Source organism: Rhipicephalus microplus, chromosome 6, assembly GCF_043290135.1.
Source record: "Rhipicephalus microplus isolate Deutch F79 chromosome 6, USDA_Rmic, whole genome shotgun sequence".
Classification (NCBI taxonomy): Eukaryota; Metazoa; Arthropoda; class Arachnida; order Ixodida; family Ixodidae; genus Rhipicephalus; species Rhipicephalus microplus.
In genome coordinates this window covers 101703031-101724314 of record NC_134705.1, presented here as the reverse complement: position 1 = coordinate 101724314, position 21284 = coordinate 101703031, and the positions used below count along the sequence as shown (strand labels likewise).

Below are 21284 nucleotides of genomic sequence, written 5' to 3'. Positions count from 1 at the left end.
ATGTACAACAACCTCACTTGGAGGGTGAAAACCGCGAGCAAAATGCAAGCACCTCGAAGAAGACGCAGACGACCTGGAGAGGTGGGTTAGATTTACGGCAGAAGAACAGCATGGAAGTATGTCTCGGACCCTTTCTTCCATTGACAAGGAACAGCAAACGTGCATGAAGAAAATCACCAGTGAACGGCAGCCTGAGACGTTAAACATCATGAGGCAAGCTGACAAAGTGCTACTATAAGTACGCCAACCGAAAACAAAACAGCGACGGTGCCAAATACAAAAAGGCGCGGCCACCTTTAATCAACCCGGAAACCCATCAAACTGAAACTGGATATAACGCAGAGTTAAGCTGCCCACTGAATTGGCTCTACTTATAAACTAGATAACAAAGGAGACTGGAATAAACCAAGTGACTATTAACCCAACGTTTGAAAAATAAAAAAAATGGACGGTGTCGTATTGCTTAACGCCATGCTATACAAATACCTTAAAATAGATTTGATTGATATGTGGGGTTTAATGTCCCAAAACCACCATATGATTATGAGAGACGCCGTAGTGGAGGGCTCCGGAAATTTCGACCACCTGGGGTTCTTTAACGTGCACCCAAATCTGAGTACACGGGCCTACAACATTTCCGCCATCATCGGAAATGCAGCCGCCACAGCCGGGATTCGAACCCGCGCGCGACCTGCGGGTCAGCAGCCGAGTACCTTAGCCACTAGACCACCGTGGCGGGGCAATACCTTAAAATAGCAAAGGGGCAGTTAAGTTAAAAGAAGCCCAGAGCATCGCCTTCAGTCATTTGATCAAGTAGCTAAACGAGATGCGCCGAAGTTCTGTGAAACCAGCAATGATATTGTGAACGATCAGCTCCCAACGAAGGAGGTTTCTTAACATTAAGTAAGTTCACAATTCGAATGGCACTGATAAGTTCAGCTACGCCTTGCTTGTCTTTCTAAATTTAACCAGCCTTCGGCTTCAGAACCGTAAAGCGGACTTTGCTATTTAGACGCCATTTCGAAATTAATAAAAAGAGGCATTCGATCATCTTGCCAAGTGCATGCTTAGGACTAGGCCTCACTTTCGGTCACAGATATACAGCCGGAGACAATAAAAGGGTGAAGTACTGCACCAGCTACGCTGGTGGTGTTCGTTTACCTTTGCCGCTGCAGTATTCGTTCTTTGACTGAACAAAAGAAGTATAATGTCTTGAGAGGCAGAGATCATGAAGATTTGCAAATCCTTTGGGTAAGAAACTTCAGATGAATACTAATGTCATTATTTCATTGGGAGCTACAAAAATGCTTAGCGAAAAATATTGTTCCACAGCTGAAACTTCATACCAAATGCGTGACGTGAGTCTCGATGAATAGTTCCTTTCTGCGTATTCCATTTCTTCGGTTTGCGAAGTATATGTGTAACATTTACCGTTTCCTACGGGTGCACGCCACGGAGTTGCGATGTACGTAAAACAGTACCACAAACGTTCACAAACCGCCCGGCGACGCATGCATACTGGTGTGCTCATGGAATGGCCCAATAGTTCGGTCTCGCGGTAAGTAATTAGCTCACGTTTCTGCCAACTTATTTATGCTACAAAAAGGATGATGAAAGCAACGGCGAATGTCATCAAGACCGTAATGACACAATTCCTATTTATCAAAGTATTGAATTCACCGCATTGCAGTGTATAGACGAACGCTGTTACAAAGAAAAAAATTTAAAACGTGAGAAGTGTATTGTATTATTTTATTATTACCTAGAATGTCCAAGCTGCTACGCCATCTGAAACATAATTGATGAGATTTCTGTAGCGCATGGGACGTAACCTAAAATCACTCATTCGGCATTGCAAGTGCAGTTTTCACCTGGACAGGTTTGAAGAGTTTTCATGTGACCTGAAATTGAAGGAACAGCATCAGTTAGCAGTTTGTGTGCCGGAAATCAGTGCAAAACACAATCGTAGGTACTATGTGGACTAGTGTATAAATGCTCTAGAGCCAAAATTTATTGTTATTTTAAACACCGGCACCTCACAGCAATTCGCATATTGCCACCAGACCATGAACTACGGTGAGCATGAGCTCGTATCCACGAGAAACAAACGATGAAGTCATTTTTGAGACAGCGCATGCTTTTGCCGAGACTTTTTGGTTGCGTCGCGTCTCTGACCCACGTCTCTGCGACTACGTGGTATTCCTTGCCCGCAGTCCCTCTTTTTTACAAGTGACAACTAGTGGAGGTGCTGAGTATTCCCAGTCAATGATCCAAACGCCTCGTGGTAGCCCAGTACGTGCAGTCACAACAGCTGTCTACCGGGCCTGCCGGAGAATCTGAGGATTGTCCCCTGAGCGTTGACCTCTACCGGAGATGGCGTCAACTGCACCACCCAGGAGTGGTACGAAAAATACTCCGATGGCTAATTACACGCTGCAGAAACCACGAGTGCTAAAGGTGTACCATGGCTCGACGTTGGAGGATGTCGTGTACTGGTTGGCTCACTTTGAACGCAATGCTGCTTTCAACAAGTGGACCGATGCTAGCAAGCTGTGCCGATAAAATACGTGGCCGGTGTGTTATCTGCTCCCTTAGCGTATATTATCAATCTTTCTTTCACCACGATTGATTGATTGATTGATATGTGGGGTTTAAAGTCCCAAAACTACTATATTTTAAGAACTAATATTTTCAAGTTTTCCTTTTTTCTGCGTACTATTACAGATTGGAATAAACTAACTGAATCGGCTGTGACCAATATTCACTTTTTTGAACAATTGGAATTCTGATTGCTTTGTTTTACAATTTCGATGTACTCTTGTGTATGTGTTTAATATATTTCCAATAGTGTACCACGTGTATTGCGGATTTTTGTAACTTTGATGCATTCCTGTACTTGTTCAAACTATCTTATTCAGTGTATCATGTGTATTGTGCCTAAATTTTGTTTTTCTCGTGATGCCCCTCCTGCTTGGGCCCTTCAATGGGCTTGCAGTATGTCTCAAACAAATAAATAAATAAATAAATAAAATATATGATTATGAGAGACGCCTTAGTGGAGGGCTCCGGAAATTTAGATTACCTGGAGTTCTTTAACGTGCACCCAAATCTGAGCACACGGGCCTCCTTCATTTCCGCCTCCATCGAAAATGCAGCCGCCACAGCCGGGATTCAAACCCGCGACCTGCGGGTCAGTAGCCGACTACCTTAGCCACTAGACCACCACGGCGGGGCTTTCTTCCACCACGGGCATTTTCCCAGATAAGCTGAAAATTGCTCGCGTTTGTCTTATCCTTAAAGGCGGCAATTCGAAACACATGACCAACTATCGGCTTATATTAGTGCTAACTGTTCTTTCGAAAGTTTACGAAAGTACATTGAACGAGCGGCTCCAGGATTTTTTTTTGATAAATACACTGTTATAAATAGTGCGCAATTTGGCTTCCAAAAAAACAAGTCTGCAGAGCTTGCATTACTTCAAATAAAAGCTCATATGATAGAGAATTTTGAGAAAAAATTATATACAGCTGGGCTATTCATAGATATGTGTAAAGCGTTTGATACCGTGGGCCATGACATCCTCTTGCATAAACTAAGCTCATGTGGTATACGAGAAATCGCACACGACCTACTGAAAAGCTATCTAGCGAATCAATACCAATTTGTGAGCATAAATAACATGCAATCAGACTACGTCATGGTCGAGAAAAGAGTGCTGCAGGGATCCATTCTGGGTCCACTTCTACTTATAATTTATATAGATGATCTTTGCCACATTCCAGATTGCCCCAAACTAGTAATGTACGCGGACAACACAAACATTTTTTTGAGGGTTCTTCACTTGTTGACCTTGAAGGGAACGTGAATGTTTTTTTGAATCGACTATCGTCATGGTTAAAACTTAATTAGTTGTGCATAAACGCAAATAAGGCTAAGTTCATGCTGTTTGCCCCCCTGAATAAACCAAGAAATTTTAATACGATTATTACCTACCAGGGTCACATATTAGAACAAGTTAACAGCCAGAAGTTCCTTGGTGTCTGATTTCAAGAAGACCTATCTTGGAATGAGCCTATAGCAAAGTTAAAGTCAGACCTAAGTAAATGTATTGGCTGCTTACACAGGTTAAATTCTTTCATACCACTGTGGCTAAAAAGCATCCTTTAATATACTCTCTTCTACTCACGACTCTCTTACTTGGCGCTTTTGTGGGGGACTACAACACTAACGAACTATTCTAAATTGGTTATTCTACAAAAGAGGGTTCTGAGAATCTTTGAGGATTTTCGTTGTCCTATACGTAACTTGCGGACAGAACCGCTATTTTCGAAACATCGCATGCTCGTAGCAAGAAGTTATTCACTGGGTTATCGTGGTTCTCTGTACGATTTTCGTACTTACGCTAGAAGGACTCCGAAGACTTGAACGATCTACGGGCGACAACACTAATCTTTTCAGATACCCACGTTTTTAAAGAAAATCGCCAGACTCCTAGATAATAATTGTGGAATTCCTAAGTATACGATCAGGATGGTACTGATTGAAAACAACATTGAATTTTCTTGACTATCGTTCTATGTGTCCTCTCTGCCTAAGTAGTATCTGGTGCTTTTTATGTCTGTTTTTTTTCTATGCTTCCCTGTGTATATTGTTATTTTTGTGTATCTCTTGCAATTGCGATGAGAAATCGTAATTTATATCTATTGGTATTTAAAACATTACGATGATTATGTATATACTTGTTTACTAGAAATAACACTTTATTAATGTTGTATATGTTACAGTTTTTACACATGTGCCTTTTGTATTTTTGTATATTTTTGTATTTTTTCTGTATCTTGCAAAATTCTTATGACAGCCTGTCTGCCTCACTGTATTTGGAGCAAAGGCCCTTAGTCAGGCTTTCAGCCTTTTGCTTTCGCTCCATTTTCTGTACTGGCACATAAAGAAGCAAATAAAGAAAGAAAAGCTGCGGAATGTATACGTCAGCTTTGGTACGAAAACCGCGAACCATTCTTGTCGTGGACGGTGTTTTGCTGTCAGCTGCTGGCAAGTTACGCCGACCCCCATCGCCGTGAACGAGTGGAGCGGGTTATTCAATCAAGCATTCAAATGCCAAACGAAAGCGTGATGATGTACGTGGAGGGCATGACGAGTGTTTTATATCGCGCTGATCCAGGTTTAGCAAAAAACAAGGAGTTCCGGCACCTAATGCGAGGAGGTATGGAGAAGCTCTGCGCTGGTCTCGTCTGAAGTCCCCTCAAAACTGTGACTGAGTTTTTTATTGAAGCTACGACGATGAAAAACATGCCACAGTAGTGATTGGCCGTGTATGACCGCCATGTCAATGCTGCTTCGCCGGTGGACCAGATTGGAGTTGCGGGGAGTAATATCAGTTTTGAAGCTTCTTGCAACTTTATCTGATCAGTGGTACGCGATGAGCTGCAAAAGAATTACTGCCACCTCCACCTGCTGCAGGACCCACCTCCAGCCTCATTAAAAGTGAAGCACAGCGGGCTCTGCAAGTCCCACTTTCCAGCGATGCTTCTCCACCTGTACCAATGGAGCCTCACCATGCACCATATACCAAGGTTGTGAGCTGTTACGTTATTCCTGCATCATACGCCGAAGCTGCGAGCCGTTACACCCATTCTTCATCGTACAGCGAAGCTGCGAGCCGTTACGCCTCTCCACACTGTTTCGTACACCCTGCACCTCACGATGCACTTCCATCAATCCAACCAGTCTATTATTTCCAGAATCGGCAGCTCCTCCCGCAGAAATCAGACGTACGGCGCACACCGGACAGGCGGCCGCTGTGCTACCACTCTGGCGAAGCTGGATATGTATACCTCGAATGCCAATACCCCCACCGCGGATTTCAGGGCTTTGCAATCGACTCACCCAGGCAAAGATTTGGCGAAAGGCCCATAGCAATCGAGGAATACCCGTCCGAGCAGCGCATGCTACTGCCACCGCGGGGCCAGTCACAATCATCATCTCTGAGAAGGTCTCCTTCAACTGTACCGAACTACCCAGGGACAGCACCAGCACGGTTGCTCAACCCTAGGCCGGAAAACTAGCGACACCGACTTCCGGGGGTGGAGCCACTGATAAACTACACAAGCAAGGGCTCCGATCAACGCGAGCACGTACCAGCAGTGATTAGACGACTACAGCTCCCGAATCAGAAAGCCGACTTTCCCTATACATACTTGGAGTGCTCGACAGCTGCCACGATGCTAGTGCTTTATTAGACATAGGGTCTGAGTACCTCATCATGAACAGAAAGCTGGTGACGCATCTCAAGAAAGTTGCTAGACCGTGGTGCGGAACGAAAATCTGTAGAGCCGGCACGCACGTCGTCGCCCCTCTCGGTATGTGCACGACTAAAGTTGGCGTTCATGGACGCACATTTCTCGGCAGCGGCATTATACTTCCCGAATGCTCCTAGACCTCATCGTAGACATCGACTTTTTACGGGAATATGGTGCTATAACTGACGTCCGACAGCGCACAGTGACGTTCTGGGCAGACAAAGCAGCAGAAAAACCTGATAACAGCCATCTCGGCACGTTTCGTATTTTGGCCGACATGATCACGTTGCCCCACATTCAAGGGCTCTGGTTGATGTCACGTGTGACGAGCTACATGACGGTGAGGCAGTCGCCGAAAGCAACTTCACACTTTTGTCCAGCATAGATGTCTACGTAGCCCACTTTGTTATTACGCTTCACGACAGACGTGCCATGCTGTTTGTGACGAATTTCGAAATGAGCAGCGACAACATTTTCGTCACACTGCTATCGCTTTCGCCTATCCCATCGAAGATGTTGCTGAATGTTTTACCGACACATCGATGAACAGCGGGCTAAAATCAACATCGACAGGCGTTTCTAAGGCTGTTGCAGAGGTGGACATCAATTCGAGCCTACCGCAGCAAGAACGCGAAGCGCTACAGAAACTGTTGCCTGAATTCCAAGAGTGTTTCGCTTCGTCCTCGTAGTTACGTCAAACGCCCTTTATTAAACAGCTGATTATTACGCAGACCATTGTCTCGCCCATAAAGCAACAACCCTACGAAACTACGGCCAAAGGGCGTGACGCCATCCATGCTCAAGTCAAAGAAATGCTTTATCATGTTGTTATACATTCATCCAATAGCCCGTGGTCATCGCCAGTCGTTCTTGTAAAGAAAAAAAGACGGAACGTTGCGTTTCTGTGTGAACTGCAGAAAGCTCAACGTAGTGACTAAAAAAGACGTGTATCCTCTGCCACGCATTGATGATTTACTAGACAGACAGCGGGGGGGCAAGGTATTTTTCATCCAACAACTTGAAAAGCGGATACTGGCAGATTAAGGTTGATGAAGATACCGAGCAAAAACTGCTTTCGTTACACCGGATGACCTGTATGAATTTAAGGTACTCCCCTTCGGCCCGTGTTCAGCACCAGCGACGTTCCAAAGAATGATGGACACTGCTCTTACCGGTCTGAAGAGGAACACCTACCTAGTTTTATCTCGATGATGTTGTGTTTTCGGTCACCTTTGAGAAGCACTTGAAGCGTCTGCAGGTTGTTCTGGAAGCACTCCGCTTTGCGAACCTCTCGCTGAAGCCAGAAAAATGCCACTTCGGCTATAAAGAACTTTATTCCTTGGCTATGTTGTAAGCGCAGACGGTGTTCGACCTGTCGCCGACAAGACAACCACCGCAGCATTCTTTCCCGTTTCCCGTGAAAAGAAGGAGTACGTCACTTTCTCGGCATGTGCGCCTACTATTGTCGGTTCATCGCTAATTTTTCTAGAATTGCCAAGCCTCTGACTCGTCTCACTCGTGACGGCGTACCATTTCTTTGGAATGAAGAAGAGAACGCAGCTTTTACTTTTATTATTCTACGTGAGCGTATTCAGGCATCCACAGTTCTTGCTCACTTCGACGAGGATGCTGCCACTGAATTTATTGCCGACATGAGCAATGTAAGTCTCGGCGCCGTGCTTCTCCAACACTAAGAAGGCACCGAGCACGTAATAGCTTACGCAAGCTGTACCCTGTCTCGCACCAAGATGAACTATTCCACCTCAGAGAAGGAGTGTCAAGAAGTAGTGTGGGCCACCATAAAATTCAGGCCTTACCTCTACGGCTGTCACTTGAGAGTAGTGACTGATCATTATTCATTGTGCTGGTTAGCCAATTTACGAGACCCGTCTGGGCGTCTGGCTAGATAGAGTTTTCGTTTGCAAAAGTTTGACCATACCATCCTCTGTCGACATTATTCCGACCTGCCAAGATGGCCCAGATCTCGTCACCTAGGTTCTTTACGAACTCTCGCCAGAGTTGAACAGGCGTTCTGGCCGAAACTTGCTACGTGCGTCAAGGGACATGTGAAAAGCTGCGGTCAATGTCAACGCCAAAAACCTTCACCACTGAAGCCACTACGCCTGCTGCAATCAATCACACCTCCAAGGGCACCATACGATCAAATAGGAATGCATTTACTGGGGCTGTTTCCTTTATTATATGCCGGCAATAAGTGGACAGTTGTAGCGACTGAATATATAACGAGATACGCCGAGGCAAGAGCCCTCTAACAAGCCACAGCTTGCGATGTTGCCTAGTCTTCTGTCGACCAGATCGTTCATCGCCATGACGCCCCCTCTTGCGTGATCGCTGATCATGAAAGAGCTTTAACGGCTCCGCTCATTGACGATGTATTCAAACTAAGCTTTACGAGCCATCACAAGATGATGGCGTATCAACCGCAGATGCCACCTGGCCATGAACTGCGGCGAGCATGAGCCGGCATCCAGACGAAATGAACGAGGAAGTCATTTTTAGGACAGCGCGTGCTCCCGTCGAGGCTTTTCGATTGTGTCGCATCACTGACCTGCGTCTTCGCGACTACGTTGTATTACTTGCCCGAAGTTCCTCACTTTCACACTCGACAATATACAGCATAGTGGCTTGGCTCAAAACTGTGGGCGCTTTTTTAAGAAAACAATGTATTCGTGTGCGCATCTCAAAGAATGCTATATATACGTTTTGTGATACGCTATATTGATTTCTGATGAAAACAAACTTAGTTAAATGCAAGCTATGAAAACAACAAAAGAAATAGAAGACATGCCTCATATATTCTGCTAAAGCTCACTTCAGTGTTTCACATCTCTGCTCCGAAGTTCACTACTGCTTTCTCGTTTGGGGTTTGACAGCCACTTACAGTGCGTGAAAGGGCATCTCAGTTTAGTTACCCCTCCCCCGCCCATACCCCTACAAAGGGTAGACATTTCCTTTACCCAACAAAAGGTAGCTTGCAGGTCTTCTGACTGGCTACCCTTCTTTCCTCTCCACCATTTTCTTTTTTCCTTACTGGATTTTGATGAACCCGTCCCCTTAACCCAGCAAAAAGTAGCCTGCAGGTACAAAGACTGGCTAACCTTCTTTTCTTTCCAACATTTTCTTTCTTCCCAAGTTGATTTTGATTACCCTTCTCCTTAGCTCAGCGAAAGGTAGCCTGCAGATCTTTGGACTGGCTAACCTTCTTGTCTCTCCCCCGTTTGCTTTCTTCCTTACTTGGTTTTGAAAAAAAAATGAAATCAGAAAGCTTACAGGGCTCCCTATGTTTTCACCAAAGATTACTGCCAAGCAAAAGTCGCCTTCTTTTTTCCTCTCTTCAAAAATCCTCCTGTGCACCCGCCAAAATCCACCATGAGCAGCGTGTCTTTGTCTAAGGAATGATGTGACATAATGACGCAACTTCGTCCAAATTCTTCCCAATTCAGTGATCCGTGGCGTCAAAGGTTATAATTTTTAGAATCGCTTATGTTGGCTTTGTAGCTGCTGGGTGCTGATCGGGTTCCTCAAGGCATTTGAAGCTTTCGAATTGAAAATAAAGGTAAAAACAATGTGGGCAAATAACAAGGACGTCCTGGCCCCTTCCACCTACGTCGAGAATGTCACTTCGCTTGTTTTCCTATATATACTTCTGTATTTAAAATATCTTGATGTGGCGACGTACATGCACATATAAACGTTCGTTAACTAAAATTCAGTTACCTAATAATTCCTGGAATGAGCACTATTCATGAAAAACATTGTATAGGTATTTTAGTACCGCTACATCTTAGGAGGTGGGTGCTTATTGGGACAAGTAAATGGTGAGCAGGCCTCTTTTAAAAAAATGTACGTATAAATGAATGATGTTTTAATAGTGTTTAGGCATAAATAGAATAATGCTAAAGTGACGACTTAGCGAATTGTCACAGAGACATAAGGTAAGACGCCGCCTTGGTAACATGGGGTTGCCTGCTTTGGCTGACTACCCGTACCATTGTTTTCAAAAGTCTATTATATCTCTTTGTGTGTGGTTCGATGATGTTGTACAACGGTTCACACAGCACACAGTTTGTGTACAATTTTGATCTGCGTTGACCTACAGACCTTTGCGATAGAGTTTCAGGGAAATGCTCCCATGTTTGTAGACAGAGGGGGCAGTAGTTCACAAAAAAGGAGAGCGGTAATATGTGGCCAGACTGCACGAGAGTTGGTGTACAAATGCTAGCAGTAAACGTAAGCATCGCACTAAAGTAAATAAACATCAGAACTTAGAGAATCACTTTTTCGAATATGCATTTGAGTCGCTGACAGTCTCAGAAGCAACAACCTAGTGAAAGATGAGGAGACAGCCGGTGGCTGAGGCACCACCGAGGAAAAAAGTCAGAAGGTGTAAGGTGAACAGGCCACCACCGTATAGTTCCGCAAGACGAATACCATGACATAGAGCCGTGGTTTCACAAAGAACACAAGAAAATTTCGGAGCAACACATTTGAAGGCTCAATGTATAAAAAGTGCATTGCTTTTAAAAGTATCATGCTTGTAATCAGCCAAGCCTTTCTAAATTACTGTTGTATTGTTAAACTCGAGAGTCTGACTTAATAAAGTTTGAAGCTTCAAGAACAGCAGCTAGAAGTTAATGCGCATCGATTTTGGACATAGTCGCAATTCAACTGGCATTCCATTACGTGGAAAATGCACTTACATTCATTCCTATATAATTCTTTCAAACTTTCTCACCATTACAATCTCATTCCATCCTAGTATTGCGAAAACGTGTAATGATTTCGAATTCATTCCCATTCCGATGAGGCAATTACTCAAGACTGTTTGGCTAACACTGCTAAATAATCTCGCAATCCAAATATGTAAGTGTTCACGCGAATTGCGAAATTAAAAAAAAATGAGGGCAATTTTCTCAAGAAAGCCCCAAAGTTAACGCTTGTCAAATTCCGGACGGACAACAGCATGCTTTCGGCAACCATAGTACAGTGTGTATTCACTTCTGAGCAACCCTGTGCTCACGTAGCCTACGCCTCGGCATATCCGCACAGCACGCAAGTAATGCGAAAAAGGAACTACTTCCAGCTTCCATCACTAGGGTATGTACATTGTGTGTGCCTCTGCGTGACACTAAAGTTCAGCTGTTTTTTCGCGCCAACCATTCCGTTATCATATTTGATCGTGCCATGTTTGTGTGCGGCCATTGCACAAAATGGAATAGTTACAAGTCTGAGAACGCAAAACTCATGAAATATGATTCCTTGCCGAACGTTACTCGCACTCAAGGTAACCATACACAGGAGGTTGCGCCGAAGCGTCGTGACGATGAATTATCTGTCTCCGTCAAACTGATTTGAACAAGCCTGTTGAGCGAGTGCTTTAGAATGGTTCACCTGTGAATAGAAACTGAGTTGAGTTTAGATTCTGAGTGCTTTGAATAATTCAGACGCTCACAAAACACGAAAATAAAAAATGCAATAACACAGAAAATGCAGTCACTTTGAAGGCTCTGACAGAAACGTCTGCAAAAAGCAGAAGACTGCAGAGTACTCAACGCTGAACTATCTTTATTAATACATGTGCGGCACACTAGTGACGAGCTTAGTTGAGATTCACATGCTTCTGTTTTTCTTGCTAAAGTGACCTGGCTCAGTTCACTCACGTCAAAGAACAGGTGGCTTGTTTTCTTGGTCTAGTAAATAATTTTACTCTCCAGGTGCTTTCATTCAGTTGATCAAAGTTGTGAGTGAGCCAACCACATCGAATCTTTAGTTTTATGTCCACTCTACCACAATCGAAAGTTCTCGTGCAATGGCGTTTTAACGTTCAAGTTCCTAAGCGCTGTCAAGCCTGCATATTCAACTGGATTCACCAAAAATTGCTCTAAAATCAGATTAATGGCTAAACTTCACTGTATAGATCGAGTATAGGTTAAGATTATCTTACCTTGGCGTGCTCAGCGACTCAGTCACGATGACGTCTACGTGAAGGTTCGCGGACAAATTTCACTAGTCAAGCATGCAAACAGTTCTTGGTTTTCTGTCGTCCACGCGTCACGGAAGTTGTGGTATGCAACAAGAAGTTTTTTATGTCTCAGGCTTCCACCTAACAGATGAGTCCTGTGTTGAATGCGGCCTCTCCGCTCGTCAAAATGAGTTAGACAACACACACTGCAGATAACCACTTTGCCCGTGTATTACAGTTTAGCATCGACGTCCAATTTCTCGGCGTGCACGCTCAGGCTAACCTAGAACGCATCGCTTAATGCTGCAGCAGCTTCACATACGGTCAATTTTTTAACTTCTAAAGCTAAATAAAATAAAACTTGAGCGACGTGCCCGCAGTAACTTGTGTGCAACGGTCGGAACCAACGGCATGGTGGCCTTCAAAATGATGGCCGCTTGGTTGCCAGCACAGCTGGCGCTCTTTTCGCTACCGCGCTCGCCAACCTGACGGCACGGGAATACAACCTATTAGATTGTATCTTAACTCTTTGCCTCCTGTGGACAAGTTCTCGCAGAAAAGAGTTTAGTCGTCTTTTGACCGAATGCCGTCTTTGTCGTCACTACCGCGTGTGAACATGAGCGCAGTTGTTTGTAAAATATGATTAAAAATATACTTACGCTGGCATGCCTTCTTGCACTCTAGGCATGAACTGAATACGTTTTGATCATTGGTGCAGCCGTTATAAAGGAACATGACACATTGCTTTTTTTCATAGTCAAAATACCACATATCAGAGAATGTTGGCCAATACGGACACCAAATATTTAGTGGAGGGTCAAGACATATATCCTTTTTTGGGTTGTACCATTCTGACAAAGCAGTAAAAGGAGATGAGTAAACGAAATTTTCAAACAAAATATACAAAAGCATCTGTAACCAATCGCGTTATATTGTTCAAATAGACTATACTAAGTCTTTGGAAACGTCCTCCCACCAGGTTGTGTTGTGAGTTCTTTTTCGTTGGTCATTATAAAATGTCTTGTGCTCCTGCGCATAGCGTCTTGCTGCTATGTTCTTCGATAAATGTTCACAGTTGTCAGTAACGCTTAGTCCTGCTTGTCTCACGTATTGTGGTTCTGTTTATTGCATATTATTTATATAAGTGCATAAACAAGACGGTTTATCATTATACATGTTGCAGTATATGGTGAAGCATAATCATGTGTAGTAAGTAAAATAATAACGAGTTTTGATGGTGTCTGCAAGAAATAAAAAAGCGTGAAGCAGTTGCAGCGCAGCCACAAAACAAGACTTAAAATCATAATATGGTTCGCTTCGGTGGCGAAGCACCAATAGTGGCACGTGGTCGCTCTTAATAATCACAATGACCCAGTGAAACAACGAGGAACTGCAATGGCACAATGGCAGACAAGTATGTTTCGAGGTGGCTCGTGTGCCACATGGGACACAAAAAGAGACAACTCGAGTGGTGAACAAAGAAACAAACCTATAGTTTCGGTAAGAAAGGAGACGAGTTTGGATGAAAGGTGGTTGGTGATTCATGATGAGCATGCGCAATTTGAAGACCACACGGCACACAGGAGGAGAAAACAGAAAGTGGTGAACACAAGTCTGTGTACCGTGTTGCTTTGTGTGTTTACTTTTGCTAATCTAGTATCACCAGCTAAACTACACCTCCCTCCCTCCCTTCTTCAAGGTTTATTTCAAATTCATCGCGGAAGTTCGGACAAAAAGCGTTTAAGCAGTTATTGCCACCGACATTAGCCTAGAGAGTTGTTAATGCTGCGATTGAGGCGCGACAATGTTTGAAGGAAAGAAAAAGTAATTGAGAAAAACGAAGTTTATTTAGAGCCGAAGCAATCACTAAGTTTTACAAATGTCATTTCTTTTCCCCAACAATATTCTGTAGAAGTTATGAGCAAACAACTTGATTTTTTATGTTTAGCAACCTTTTTCAGCACCCTTTGCCAATGCCATTATTACCTAATGTAGCAGTGTAGTCCATTTACTCCCTGGAAAGGCCGGCTCATCAAACTCAACTTTAATGACACACCCCTCACCTGCTTTAGTGTTCCAAACGTGCTTGCGTTTGCTGCGGTGCGCGAAGATATGAAATGCGTTTTATCTTTGGTGAAATTTTTAGTGCACGGAAATGTTGTAGGCCCGTGCACTGAGATTTGGATGCACGTTAAAGAACTCCAGGTGGTAGAAATTTTCGGAGCCTTCCACTACGGCGTCTTTCATAACCATATAGTGATTTTGGGATGTACTACTCGCATATCAATCAATATCAAAGTCTTGAGTGCAGTGTCCAACGGGCAGCGGAGCAATGTGGGTTACGTTTAACGCTGACTGTTTGCGTCGGTACCTGAAGAAATGAAGTGAGGTGCAAGGATGCAGTAGCAACAAGCGTATGCCTGGTGAACCATGGTGTTACGCGGAAGTGGCAACGGGAGAACGAAGAAACAAGAGAACGAAGTGGTATGTCTTGGAAGCAGCTCGGTTCTTGAACGAAATCTCTGATTATTTAGGCAAGGCGGCGCTTTTGGTGGCAATCATTCCGCTTTTCCCGCTGACAAGATACATTACAATTGCACGATTCCGCACCATAGGTTTCAGAAAATGCTTTTCAAACCCTGTTTTGACAGGTTCTCAAGAACATAAGCACCTATCATATCAAAGAAACAGTGAGTTATTGCGGTCGAGATTAATGAAAGTGGCTTTAACCAAATATCGCTGCCGGGTTACCTTCGTCAACTTTTACCTGCATTGAGCAAGTCAAGCAATGTCACCTCTGTGCCTTTTCTGTAAGGAGGAGGAAACAATCAATGATTACCTTTTATCCTGTCCCCAGTATACGTCACTGCAAAGAAGATTCATAGCACCACTTCTTCGAAATATTGAAATCAGTTGTTCTGTCATTTGGCACCTCTACTCTGGACTACAGTCACAGGGATGGTAACTACGCCACAGAGGAATTTATTAGTGAGACTAATTGAACATTGAGCTAAATTATTTATCCTATTACCCAATTAAATACTTGTATTCAGAAATTAAATTTGTTCTATTATCTATCCCTGGCTTACATGAGTAGTAATGCGAGGAAACACACACATACACACACACACACACAAAAGAAAAAAAAATCACTAAACACTCAGCCTATTCCCTGCATTGTGTAAGAGCCTTGAGAAGAAGAGAAGAAAAAGAAGAAGGAGCTTGTTGATGGAGTTTGTTGCTGGGGCAAGGTTCAGTAGCTATGCATTATCTGTGTTTATGCCAGGTCTCGATTCATCACCGGACTTTCTGCACCTACAGTTTCCTAGGAGCAGGAAATGGTGTGCAGCAAGACGAGCTGAAGTTGCAATAACCAGAATGCGTTGTAGAATTTCAAATCTCAATTTTTGCATGCACAGAGGGCGTTTGGCAATCTCCCTCTTTTGCTGCTATAGCAATGAACTCGAAGTTACTGAACACTTCCTGTGGAGCTGCTGACGTTTTTTTCTTATTCAAAACACGTAGTATCGAAATATTATTGCGGCAATTCTGTCTATCGATTACCTCGGCCGTTCCGTTAACATTTGGGGCCTTTGCGCTGCGACATTCGGACAGGAATATTTTCAAAGCTGTCGAAAAGATTATATGAGACCCGGATAGATTTAAAAGGTGTATTAACTACTAACAATTCTTTATTCAGCCTTTCAGATTTGGGTGCACGTTAAAGAACCCCAGGTGGTCAAAATTTCCGGAGCCCTCCACTACGGCGTCTCTCATAATCATATGGTGGTTTTGGGACGTTAAACCCCACATATCAATCAATCAATTATTCAGCCTTCCTAGTCAAAAGATCTTCTATCTATGAGCGATTACACAAAATAGTGCAACTTAATGTTACCAATCTTAAATCCAGTATGTACAATCTACCCGACTCATGGCCGATCCTCTTGAGTGGGCAAGTGACAATGATCCAAGAAGCATCATCATCATCATCGGTGACAGCGCGGCTACCCTTCGCTATTCATCCTTCAATTAACGCACCCCGTCGTAACAGTTTGGTGAGAGGTGCTGGCTAAAATAACGGCGCCCCAGACGAACGATAACGCACCGACCGCTGAGGCGCAATACGTGGAGCTTTGCCGAAGTTGAAGACTTGCTGGTCTGCCACCTGCGATGACTTCTAACGGCAACAATGACAACCATCCACCTGCTCCCCGTATTCCACGGCAGCCCTGCATTGAGCCTCCAACTTTCGCCGGACAAGCTGGGGAAGATGTCGATGCATGGCTCAGCTGCTATCAACGGACGAGTTGGTTTGATTGCTGGGACGCTACCGGTGAGCTCAACAATGTGGAGCTCTTTTTCAAGAGAAACGCATCTGTATGGTTTGAAAATCATAAAGAAAGCCTGACATGGCAGAAGTTAATTGATAAAATCAAGAAGTGCTTGGGAATCCGGCAGCTAAGAAGAAGCGCGCCGAACAAACCCTTATGCAACGAGCTCAAGTACCAGGGGAAACCTGCACGACGTATATTGAAGAGGTGCTTGAGCTGTGCAAGGTACTAGGCCACTGGATGACAGAAGAAGACGAGGTTGGTCATCTTTCAAAAGAAATCGCAGAGGACGTCTGCCAGTTCCTCATCGCAAAAGACACTTAGGAGTTCGTAAGTGACGTCATTAAGCACCGCCATACGTTTGAAGCGCTGAAAGCGCGCCGAATTACAAAAAAGTTTATCCGGCTGGTGAACGTCCCTACTGTCACTAGTGTCGACGTATCGGACCTCACATCAGTGATTTGGCAAGTAGTGCGTGAAAAGCTCGACCGACGTGAGGCAGCTTTTCGGCGGGCATCTAATGTCCTAGAGCCCTTTCCCCTCTACCAACAACTATCGATGCCGCCTCTCTTGATGCCTTTAACTATACGTTTTGTCCTCGAGTGCCAAGCGCCACCAATCATCCGCATCCGAGTTACCAGTGGTATGATGACTGCGAACGCAGACCACTTGCCGTTTTTATAGATTGGAGAGGCCGGGCCGTTCATCCTTTTGCCGGCATCGATAGTGCACCCCGTCAATGTACCATATGCTCCCACTGTGGTGTCTGTGGCCATGCCACCCGATTCAGCCCGAATTGCTGTCGCATGGCAGAACCATTTTACGGGCGACCGAGTATTTTCTACCAGCGCAGCAATCAGCACGTTGACGAGACACCCTCACCCTATGACTCGGACACCAGGTCTAACCATCAGGCGAATCACCACAGCGACTCACCTGCGTCTGTGCGCAGCTTGATGCCGCCCCTTCAAGCTATATACGGTCCCCATGCACTCGACGACGTCCCACGTCACCGCCGCCAGGAAGCTAGGCGGCGCTACTAATGAGGCGAGTTCACCAGTCATCGTCAACGACACGCCGCTACGCCTCTACCAGTGACGCTGTGTCACAACAAGATTTGTGTTTCTGTAGACAATGTGAAAACGCTAGCTTTAGTGGACATGCGAGCAAGTGGCTCGGTTATAAGCTCGGATCTAAAACAAAACTAGGCTGTAAGAGGATGTTCCAGGGTGATATTGCGAATCGAATTCATGCTGCGAGTGAAGAATTGATCCGACTTCTTGGTGGGTGCACCGCGAATGTTTCACAGTAGCAGTGAACCCACCACGAGTACTGATTTAGCGAGTACTGATTTCACAGTACTCGCTAAATCAACGCATGATCTAATTCTGGGTCTGGATTTCCTACAACAGTGGTGCCTTGCCTTGACTGCGGTACCGGCGAGCTTTTTGCCTCTCCCCTTGCCGACCAACCTGCTTTCTGTTTGCAAACTCTCGCCGTCTGTGAAGATTCCGTATTACCGCCACGTTTTTTAGCCATTGTTTAAGTTACTGAGCAACTCAGCCGTTGTTACTAACACAGTGGAACTGCAGAGGTCTCAAGAACCACAAGAAGCGGGCTCATTTCCGCCTCTATCTTGAGACCTTTGAGTTCTTCGTTGCGTGGTTGCCCTTCAGGAGCCCGGCATGGACGTCAAACTCACAAATTACACTACATTTCAACAAAACCCGGAGACATGTATACATTTTCACAAGCAATATACCGCCCAGCAAGTCACACTCCCCACAACGCCGCTTTTCCCATACACGATGGTGTCGGTGCTGCCTATAAGGCGATCTGACCCACCTGTTCATATTTTAAACATTTATTGTCCCCCAAAGCTTAAGAACGTCACGTTCAGCGCAACTTTCCCACAAGCTATGCAGGTGGCAGGAAGGGACCCCCTCCTGATCGTCGGCGACTTCAATGCACCAAGCAGGTTATGGGGTTACCCACGAGAGGACACGCGTGGAAGGAAGCTTGCGGAACTTTTTTCTACACTTGGACTCACCCTCCAGACTGATCCCGCCAGCCCAACACATGTAGGCAACTCTGTTCAACAAGATACTTGCCCGGACCTCACAATTACACGCAACATACGCCATGCCGACTGACTGAACACACGGGACACTCTCGGTAGTGATCATTGTGTATTAAACACAACCGTGTACATGCGTCCCTTAAAACGCCCTACACAAGCTCATATCTCAGACTGGACAACTTTCCGCACCACTCTACCTATTGTAGACCCTCTCCAGTTGGGATACGACACCTGGTCTAAATCACTGACGTCTACACTGAAACAACACGAACGGCTGATACAGCTCACGGAACCTAAAACGAACGTGGACAACCACCTCCTCCATCTTTGGCAGGCCCGCCGCAGCTTCACCAAACGATGGAAAAAACAGAAACATAACAGACGTCTCAAGAAACGCATCCTAGAGCTCACGGAACAAACTGCAGAATATGCTGCTCTGCTAGCCGACATTAACTGGGTGGACAGGTGCAACACGACTGCACGCCAGATGTCTGGTCGCAACACGTGGCGCCTGTTTCGCGCTCTCATCGATTCAACACAAACACGCACGGAAACTCAACGTCACTTACATAAGGCCATGCACAACTTTACAGGAACGACCACACAGCTGGCAAACACGCTCAGGGACCGATACCTGCGCACCACCAAGGACCCCCGGACGGCCGCATACTCTTACGCAGGCAAAAAGAACACGCAGTTGGACACCCCGTTCCAGCTCCACGATCTCCAGGCGGCCTTACGCAAGATGAAGCGTGGCACTGCACCAGGGCGTGACCAGGTTACGGTCAAACTGTTGGCCAAACTTCCCGACGCAGCCTACGCCACGCTCCTCAAATACATCAATAGCATTTGGGACAGAGAAACTCCCCTCCCTCTTGAATGGAAATCAGGTCTCGTGACCTTTATACCGAAGGCAGGTAAACCTATTGACGTGGAGAACATTCACGCCATCTCCCTCACGTCTTGTGTCGGCAAGCTGACGGAAACGATGGTGCGCGACAGACTCTCCGAGTTTCTAGAAACACAGCACACTTTTGCGGACACCATGTTTGGATTCCGCCCTCAGAAGTCAGCCCAGGTTCTACTTCTACAGCTCCACCATGACATATTAGATCCTGTTGAATGCCCCCATAATGACAAGGTAGTCCTGGCCTTGGATCTTAAAGGGGCATTCGACAACGTGAAGCATTAGATAATCCTTGACCACCTCAGTCAGACCAAATGTGGTTATAAAACATTCAATTATGTTAGACAGTTTCTTACGGACCGTCAAGCCTACATACGCATACAAGATGAGTAACATGGGCATTACGTCATTGGCTCGAGGGGAACTCCTCAAGGCGTGGTCCTCTCTCCCCTCTTATTTAATATAGCCATGCATCATCTTCGCCCCAAATTGGCTTCTATACCAGGGATGCATCACGCTCTTTACGCGGATGATATCACGATCTGGGCCACGCAAGGTAACCTGGGTCACATGGAGTCATGCCTGCAAGCAGCAGCGTCTGTAGTCGATGACTACGCAACCTACTGCGGACTCCAGTGTGCCCCGGCTAAGTCAGAATTTGTGCACGCACGTCCCTGCCCTCAGGACACAACTCCGCTCCATATCAGACTTCCCTCGGGACCAATCCGTGAGGCCAAGGAGATCCGCGTCCTTGGCCTCTTCATACACCACCAACGCAAGGCCGACACCACAATAGCCAAACTTTGCACTGTGGGAGACCAGGTGTGCCGTATGGTCCGCCGGGTCTCCAACAAGTGGGGCGGATTACGAAGCAGGGATGCAATGCGGCTGCTCATGCTTTCGTAACGAGTAGAATACTCTACTCGACTCCCTACTTGCACCTACGCAAACACGAGGATACTCAACTCGAGGTCATCCACCGTAAAGTTATCAAGCGGGCTCTCGACCTCCCTATCACCACGTCCAACCAGAGACTTCTGGCCCTAGGCGTGGTGAATACCTACCGGGAACTTCGAGAAGCCCACCTTGTTAACCAATACACGCGCCTTGCACAGACCCATTCCGGTCGCCACCTCTTGGACCGAATACACATCAAACACGATTACTATATTGAGGAAAGGGTGAGAGTGCCAGAACCTTGGAGACGCGCCCTCCGGGTCCGACCCCTTACCCGCAACATGTCCAAAGAAAACCACAGTGGTCGCCGCCAGGCGCGCGCGGAAGCGTTGCAGCGACACTTAGGTGAAGAGGAACACGTGTGCTACGTGGACGTTGCCGGCCCGCACCATGGGGGGTGGTATACGGCCGCAGTCTTACACAACGCAAACACCGTAAACGGGCTCACTTTCAAAGCCTACAGCGCAACAGACGCGGAGGAGATTGCCATCGCTCTAACTCTCACCTATCCCTCTTTTAAACATATCATCACCGACTCACGAGGGGCCTGTCGGAACTATCAGCTATGGTGGGCTTCACCACTTGCTCAGCGCATACTGGAACCTAGCTGCCGATACGTTGATCCAACTCCGCGAAATCTGGTTTGGGCACCTGGTCACCAAGGACTCAGTTGTAACGAACAGGCCGATCAGGCCGCCCGCGCACT

General features: G+C 45.7%; 1 protein-coding gene across 2 annotated transcripts in view; it reads right to left on the bottom strand.

The window, feature by feature from the left end:
- Positions 1-1731: 1731 nt before the first annotated feature.
- The window catches only part of LOC142764844 (BPTI/Kunitz domain-containing protein-like), a 47871-nt gene continuing 28318 nt past the window's right edge, over positions 1732-21284 (bottom strand). For both annotated transcript variants that reach the window (XM_075865381.1, XM_075865382.1), the window contains exons 4-5: positions 12960-13151; positions 1732-1901 (exon numbers count right to left, since the gene is read on the bottom strand). In XM_075865381.1, coding sequence (XP_075721496.1) covers positions 1843-1901; positions 12960-13151 — 251 coding nt within the window. In that variant the 3' untranslated portion in view covers positions 1732-1842. The remainder of the gene's footprint in view (positions 1902-12959; positions 13152-21284) is intronic.